Here is a 9168-nt window from a genome sequence, read left to right on the forward strand (position 1 = left end):
ATCCAAAAGTTGATACCTAAAACAGTTGTCTGTGTAACTGTTTTCGGTACAGTCATGAATTTTTTTTTATTAAAAAAGATGATAATGGTAACAAACTAACAATGCTTACGTCAAACAAAATATATTTAGTTTTCACTATTTGCAAGAATGTGTTTAATAATTATTATGCTATTATAATGTAGTAAGTGAAACCATGACCTGGCCGTGAGGGTCGTTGATTCTAATCACTTGCTCGTCAGCGCTTTACATTGGAATCCCCCCAGACTTCGGCTTCTGTCATGCGAAGGAGCAATAAAGCTTCCTAACGATGGTTCTACATACTCAGGTGTCCTCTCGTACCTGAAATATTGCACGGAGAGGCACAAAATCTTATTCCCTCCTCCACCAAGACAAACAAACACAGAATAGGTCTATTTTCTTTAATTTGTCGCAGCAAAATGTGCGTCAACTCAGGATTAGTCCCCGGTACATTCTAAATACCATAAAAAATTTAATCTGTGTCAAACAATGCAGGGCCATTATAATGACGTCGCAGGTCAAACGTGCTTAAGCGTACGTGAATTTTCTTTCTTATCTATATATCTGCGCTCCTAAGTAATATCACTGTACATGTGACATAAAATGTTTGTTCTTCAATTATACGGAAATCTATAAAGTGAGTGTACAGTTGAAACGCAAAATACTTTTACATGTTGTCATAATTACTTAGCATTACAGATAAATTCTTCACGGAACACAAAGAAGTTTATATATATATAACTATCAGAATTAATCTGTAACATTCAATTTATAAAAAAATGTGGGACAATATTTTTGATAAATTAGACATTATGAATATTTTGTCCTTAAAATTTTAAACTATCCACTGTAGGTCAATCTTTATTATAACAGTCAATCTTTTGATATATAATCAAGTCAGCAGCTCGACTTGACAATGAGAAAAATGAGCCTAATGTCACTTTAATCAGACACTTTGTAAAAATAAGTATCTAATAAGCAAATGAAAAAAACTACTACAATGTTGTGCACTTCTATCATAATGTAATTTATGTCACTTAAAATAAACCTTTTTTTAATATAATGTCTTGTTATTTACGTTGAAATGATTAAGGTATACTTAAATTAAGTTCTATTTATAAACGTTTTACAATTACGTTAGTTTCGAACAAGATTGCACTGTCATTTGAAATGTAGGGAACTTTAATATATCTTCTTGTAATCATATTTATAATAAATTTATGAACCTTGATAAAGTCTTAATGGCAATATCAACATACTAGTTTAACCCGTTGTTTTTTTTAATTGGTCGATTATCAGACCAAAGTAGTTTAAAACAAATAAGTACAATTTGATTTAAAATACGATACATTTAGATATAAAGAGCGTAAATGGTTTAGTACGTTACTGATTGTCATAGATATTTAATCGTGACTATGCAATATTCGGGTACTATAATATCTCTGATGGGTAGAACAGATATCAATTAAGTCTGTTTGTTTTGTTGTTGTTTTTATACAGCATTAGTTTGATGTGTACTAAAAGTTTCTCATCAACGGTTGGCCGGAAAGGTCTTTCTATATTACTATAACTATATTTGCTACTGCTACTGCTACTACTGCTGCTGCTGCTGCTGCTGCTACTGCTGCTGCTGCTACTGCTGCTGCTGCTGCTGCTACTACTACTACTACTGCTGCTGCTATTACTACCACTACTACTACTTCTTCTTCTTCTTCTATTATTATTATTATCTTTTTAATATAACAATAAATCATTTCCATTAGCAGATAGCTGAGATGTCTGTATACAAGAAAATGCTACTATCATTACTATTGGACTCTTACAGGGTTTGAAAAACATAACCAAACAAACTTGTTAACAACTTTTTTCCCAAAATTACTTCTTCTAAAACATTTCCTAAAGAGGATCTACGGAAATAATAAAACTTTCTGGCTGACAGAGGTCTCTGTGCACGATATGCTTTTATCAAGTCGTCCACATCCAAACACACAGGTATATTCAGACAAATGTAAAATACCTATTTCTCAAACTTTCATCTACCAAACATTTGTCCACATGGTATCACTGAAACAACGTAATATTTTATCGATATCTGTAATACTGCTCCAACTGTCCTCAGCCAAGCTTGCTGTCATGCATTGCACATGCTCTACTTACATTTCTCATGTACCATCTTTATGGAAAATTCAATTTGATTGGCTATTACAAATTCTATTGATACCGAGTATGCCTTTATCTTACGTATAAGCGTCTTTTTGAGTAAAATGAATAATTCAAACTATAAACATATTAGATGATTCTCTTAACCTATATGCATTTGATTGTAAAATAACTAAAATACCTACTTTTTGTCACAGGGGGTCAGCAAGTAAGATTAACGTAACAAATGTTATATAAATACAGGTAAAATACTGATTTTTCTGATATGATTTTTCCTTTAAGTTACGTGCATATCCCCTGTGCTTTCTGTATTTTGATATCTTTTGTACAAATTTGATATTTTATTTAAACCTATACAAATGGCAAACTTATATGAATTATTTGCTTGTTTAATTGGATTCAACGTCACACCGACACAGTATCAGAAGAGGGAAATTGCACATTCGGGAAGTAAGAATTTGGGTATTCCCTACTTCCCGAACGAGAAAATTGTTACTTTATTCAGTGACAAATTTCCCGATCGGGAAGTTAAATCATTGGTCTTTGATATGGTTCACTAAAATAACATGGTGCATAAGGATATTCATCCGATCTTAAAACAGAAAATGCCAATTTGAAATTGATTTTTTTAAAACTTTAACCGTTTAGATTTTTCTTTAAATTTACAAGTATTTTTTTATTTGATATTGAAAATGCTCATTTTCTGCAGAAAATGTAAGAAAATCAGAGCTAACCGATTAGGAAAACAAAACTTCACAAACGGGAAACTCAGATTCCAAGGTACATCCCAATCACGGAAACTCATTCAACAATTTATGGCGTATGGTAAATTTGTTAAAAAGTGTGGTACAAATTTTGACCGTACTAAATGGAATATAATAGATGATCAAGTTATCAGATCCAGACGAAATATTAACGGAAGCTTTTCAAAAACTAGATACTATATACATGAGTAAAAATTATACGACTACTGTTTCATATTGCAAAGGCTGTGTATCGCAAGTTGAGAACATTGATGTTAAATTGATTAAAGAACATGATAAACATGATCAACAAGGAAAGACGGCGTTCAATGACGCATGCCAACCAGACGGATGCTGTAAAAGACATCTTTAAAGAAGGTCATTTTCATTCTCCTATTAAAGAGGAGATACTTAAATAAATATTGAGATCTTTGCAATATCAGATGCAATCAAAAGACATGTAATAGAATACAATAAAAGAATTGTATATTACTTAATAGTTAGGTTTAGAATACGTATGCACAATAAGTTTTATTAACTTGATTATTGGCTTTTCATTTGTCTGCAAATATGAACAGAGACGGCTAATAAAATCAAATAATACTCATTCTCAGGACTCTTTCTCTCAATATTAATAATCTGGTGTTATGTGACAAAATTGTTCGCATCAAAATGTTCTATCTGCCTTATTAGGTACATGTATATATCTCTATTAAATTGTAACTTATAGTTAGATCTTTATGGATATATTTCATATTATCATGCAACCGCTATGGTAACTGCCCGATAACACTTGCCTGATAATTATTTTTGATATCAGGTCAGTAACCTGATATCAAAAATAAGCCCCGCCCATTTTTAACGGACTTTTTTCAATTGCTTATATTCTCATTTTCATCAGCATGTGAATTCTACAATGTAATCTCATACCCTAACAAGTCTTGAATCAAGATGCCATATTTATTTGTTTATTATTTCAATTTTGATTTCAATTACGAATAAATTAGATAGCGAATAGTTAAGCACCAACTCAATGTTGTGACGTCATAATTTATGTTGCAAATGACATCATCGATGTTCACGTCATACTATACATGTAATCATGTAAACAAACAGGCTAGACGATTTTTTTTGAGAACTTGTGTTTGTAAATGTTTACTTTATTGCGCCGGATTATTATTTAATAAGTGAACAAATTGTTTCGTTTAAAAAATAAGAGGCATGTTTGTGTAGCTTGTGTTTGATTGCCGATTTGACTTTTGTTTGATTGAAATTATCGTGAACTTTTGAATTTGACAATTCAAGACAAAAAGTGCAGTAAAGTTTATGTGATTCTTAGGGATTTTTTTGGATCGATGTTTAAAGGTAAGAATTTTATCGTGTTACATTCTGTTGTATCTTTTATCACAGGAAATAATCTCGAGTCGAAAGAAAAAATGGCCGCCATTTACAAATTCTAAGTTTCAGGGGCGGAGGAATTTGTTTTCAAGAATTATTTCTTTGAACAAAAATGCCCCTTTCTACGAAATTCGCTATTTAAAAGTAGATTATTTTGTAATTTTGACAGTTTTTATGTGTTACATGATAAATAGAAAAACATGCTACTGTCTTTTGATATCAATTTTATCAGGCTCGGCTGATATGGGCAGAAAGGGCTCGGCAAGCCTCGCCCCTTTCTAGCCCATATCAGCCTCGCCTGATAAAATTGATATCAAAAGACAGTAGCATGTTATTCTCTATTAATTCAACTTATTTTGGTTTATTTCTCTTCATTGGTTTATCAAAGTCTAAAAGAGCATCACTTGCATATGCACTTGGATCAGAAGAAAGGGAAGAGATATTAAGAGATTGAAACGCGTTATCTGATATATATATGAGCCGTTCTCCAGAAAAACCTGCAATTATGACCAAAATATCGAATTTGAGGTTATGGGCAATTATTCAAGTATCATCATTTTCCTGTAGAATGCAAAAGAAATTTTGAAATTATCTCAAAAGTTACCCGAGATACAGCCTTTTGCGATAAGGCACTGTCATGTACATAACCATGTAGAAATAAATCTTTCAATATACCTCATATGAAACTTATAAGCAATTGAAACAAGTACAACTAGGTATACATGTAGTTTGTAATATATTCATTATACTTGTTTATAGAAACCATTAGATAATAACATAAAAAATCATTATAACAGGAGTCGGATAATGTCTTTTCTATCCGTTGCCATGGTAACATGAGTGTTCTAATTAAAACTTGTCTAAGGCTCTCCTGGACATGTTTCATCTTGAAATATAGGTCGCACATAGGGCCGAACTGTGCTGTAAAGATATCTGCGTCGTGCAGCAGACATTCCACCTGGTTGCAGTACTTGTGGCAAGTGTCCCCGTTCAAACTGAAAGTTGTTTGATTTCATGATGGAGAACGTCTCCTCGGCTTTATCGCAGCTCTCTTTAACCACCACCATTCCAGGATGATCTCGGCTCATACAAAAATATTGATACTTTCTGAAAGGGGTAAACTATACATGTTAATGTCATTATGAAAATTTGTATTATGATGATAACCATAGAAGCACTTTAAGGATTAAATTTGTTAAATTAAGATGATAAAATGTTATACTTAACATGTATAGTCAAACATATGTTAGATACTACCTCTGAATAGGAACCACATGACCCTAAGACCACATATTTTGTTTCAAATTATCACATTCAAAGTGCAGTGTGTTTAACCTATAAATAAAGACCACCCGTCAATAAAGACCACATACCATACCCGAGTGATCTTTATATGTAAGTTTGACTGTAATGTATGCACTTCATCGTTATGTTCAAGTATGTTTTACAACATGTCTTTACTTAAGCTGACAAAAACGCAAAACTGTACTTTTTACTCTTAAATTACCTGATGCCTTGTAGCGGTTTGAAGTACGTTTTCAGAAATCCTTTCCAGTCTCGCCATGTCAAAGTAGGGTAACGGATACACTGGCTTGTAGATGATGCTTGATTTACAACTTCCGTAAGTTGGCCAAGAGCATCCGTGTCTGTCCTGCGGTAAAGTTGTTTTATGCGGGCAAAGCCAGCATCAACATGGCAACGAGCATGACCAGGTATCTGCATCATATATTCTATCTTCTCCTGACGCCCAGACAGAATACGCCACATTAAATATCCCAGCATATAGTAGTTTTTATTCTGTCCTGAAAAAGAAATAAATACAGTAAAAAAATTAAAATAGCTACTGTACTATGTTGAGTTTAATTAGATGTGGTACCTAATTAAATCTCGCAAATTCACATTAAAATCATCAATATTTGTTTTTATTATGATAATATTCTGAATATCAGTGTGTGAATAAGTGTGATAAGGTTGCCGACTTTTATCATTATTAACCCTGCGCCATCTGCAGGAAAATGTTTAACAGCCTTTAAAAACATATTTTTGAATCAGATGAGATAGGCCATTTAATCAGGTTCCAAGACGCTTGTCACTGACAATGCTTCTTACAACTTTGAAGCAAAGTGGATTAAAGCAGACGACATTTTCAGCAGACAACAATTTTTTCATGTTGAAGATTTATGTTTCAGAATATTTTATGCTAATTGAATTTAAGAACAAAGTTTGTGATATAATATCAGTTGACTTGTATTTCTTTGATAACTGACTATGAACAGCATTGTTCATATAATTAATATTATTTGTACGAACCGATAGAAAGTGCTATTAAAAGTTATTCATATAATCACCAAAGTACATTTAAGTATTGAACTAATTTGTAGCAAAACAGTGTTGTTGTTTTAAATTTACAATTTATGCACACGTGCATGCATGCACGCTCTACGTATAACGCAATGAGTGATGAATTATTACAAAACGCCATTTTGCTATAAATAATTAAGTAAATAATTTCAATAAATTTATAAGGCACTTTAGACGAACATACCTGGGCAATTATCGGCATGTAGTGAAATTGTTGGTCCCTCCGCATGGTCCCTTTCTATCACCCAGTCTACCATACTGATAACAGCGTTAGGTCCGTGAGTTTGAGTACCATCAGGGCCAATAGTCTCAGTCTACAAGAAAGTTGTATTGTGTTGATGTTCCGTCATTGCGTACACCAAACAATTGCACTTTGCGCAATGTCATAAAATAAGTTGGCCCCATCTGTCTTGAATGGTGAGGTAGCGATAAATTCTGGCTGAAATCAAAGGTGAAATGAGAATATCGCCTGTCCCCAGTCTCCAACAAACCTTTAGCAGATGTAATGCATTTGTTGTATACTTCTCTTTCTTTTTGTGCGTTGACAATGTGCTCTCTCAGATTGGCGGTGCCCTGCAATTTTTCATCCTCGGTTCTGGAATCCATCACAACTTTTCTTAATTTTTCACAAGTTGCACAAACATCGTCGCGTGGAGATGCAATTTTGATGTGTGGTAAACATTGCTTCCAGATGTTGCAGAAAGTTTTATAATGAACAGCCCTTTTTGTTGGTACAGATTCAAGGCACAATGTTTCGTATTTCTTGTGAATATCAAGTTTTGTAGTAGCACTTGGTAAGTAAACTGGTGGTATGTTGTCTGATCCACGTGGTGCAGCCGGTTGTGGTATACCTATGTCTTCAGCAGTTTGGGAAACATATGTCACCGCATGTTTAATATCTTCAAACTTTAAAGATTTGACAGGTTTTTTTCCCTTTGTTGCCGTGAATTCTTTGAACCACACCATGCTGATCAACATGTGTTAGGATATTTTGAAGAGCGCTCCGCTTGATATCAAAGGCCAACATAAACACAGTCCTACACACTGGTTTCCCCACTAATGAAAAGTCATGGTGACCTTTCTGACGTTTCTTCCCGCGCTTTGTCAATTCATTCTGTGGGCTGTTTACTACAGTTGCCATTATATACATTTCTTTATCTTGCTTTTCCATTTCCCTAATATTCAATATGTGATCAAAAATGTCAGAAATAGTAAACTGTTTAATGCAGTTTTTCTTGCACCCACAACCATTCTTATGATAAAGGGTAATTCTGTTCACGTCTTCGTCATTTTGGGGCAGATCACAATCAACTTCTGCTTCACCCTCACTGTCACTAGTAACAGAAGCAAGCCCCTGTCGTGTCATCTGGAAGTGTGTCTATGTAGTCTTGGACCCGCTGATCAACATCTAACTCGTGATCATCTTCGTCCGAGTCTAAACACAGGGTAGATACATCAACCTTCTCCTGCGATCCCCAGGGTGTTGAAACGGGCGTCACACCAAAATGCTCGGAAAGCAAACTCTCCAAATCCTGTAAGATAAATAAATCCGGTGAGTACTGACAATAATGACAAAACATACAGCTTCTGCGCTAATTAATGGGCTAATATAATATAAAAATATTTCAGTCACTGCAGAATACAAATTTTCCTTTAATATACAAATGCTTGTCCACAAAAAATCATACACAGACTGCATTTTATTTCAATTAAAGGTTAATTTGCTTGATAAAAATTTTTAATTTGACACAGAATTCTACATAGCACTTAATAAAATATGATAATCATTGTTAAAAAAAAAAAAAAAAAAAGTTCGCGCATCAGGATCGAACCAGCAAAACACTGATTCCTAGTTATTGACACTAACCCCTCGGCCATCACAGAATTCGTATTCAGTACAGTATAAATTAAGTGATTTAACCTTAATCGTTCAGATTTAGATCAATAGCATACCCTTTCCGAAACAAAACCAACTAGACCAGCGGGGTCGTCATTTGCCGAACGATGTCTATTTCCGAACAATATATATGCGGTCGTAAAAATAACAGTAAGGTTGCGTTTTTTAAAGTTTTTTGGCGCGAAATATTTGAACATAATTGTTTGCTTCCGGTTGTTTACAATTCCAAGGTCGTCCTGTCATCTTTAAAAGCGAAAGATATCATCGAGGTAAGTCCTATAAATTTTGTCATATATTTAGCCGTACATGCTAAGGAAACTGCTGGCGTAGATAAGCGATGCAAGTTTTGTATTTTGTGTTTAAATGTAAACATGTATGAAAGTATGTAGATGTATCCCTTCCCCACCCATTTAAATTAGAATGTTCTAGAATGGACAGACGTAGATCATGCCACGTGGTTGTTCGGAATTATCCTCTCACTTCTTAACCGAGGATCTAATTCCGAACAAATAAGAAAACACAAACATCAATAAAAAAGCTAGAGGACTCTAATTTGTATTTAATAGTTTTTGTAAATTATAAATAAATAGA

At 33.7% G+C, this 9168-nt stretch overlaps 1 protein-coding gene across 1 annotated transcript; it reads right to left on the bottom strand.

The window, feature by feature from the left end:
- Positions 1-4793: 4793 nt before the first annotated feature.
- On the bottom strand, positions 4794-6990 carry LOC132718229 (uncharacterized). The gene is made up of 3 exons (XM_060701878.1): positions 6865-6990; positions 5827-6121; positions 4794-5426 (listed from the first exon to the last, which is right to left on the bottom strand). The coding sequence occupies exons 1-3, from the start codon at positions 6935-6937 to the stop codon at positions 5180-5182; spliced, it is 615 nt and encodes a 204-aa protein (XP_060557861.1). The 5' UTR covers positions 6938-6990; the 3' UTR covers positions 4794-5179.
- Positions 6991-9168: the final 2178 nt, after the last annotated feature.

This window comes from Ruditapes philippinarum, unplaced genomic scaffold, assembly GCF_026571515.1.
Source record: "Ruditapes philippinarum isolate M1 unplaced genomic scaffold, ASM2657151v2 ctg1035_1_1_1_1, whole genome shotgun sequence".
NCBI classification, from domain to species: Eukaryota; Metazoa; Mollusca; class Bivalvia; order Venerida; family Veneridae; genus Ruditapes; species Ruditapes philippinarum.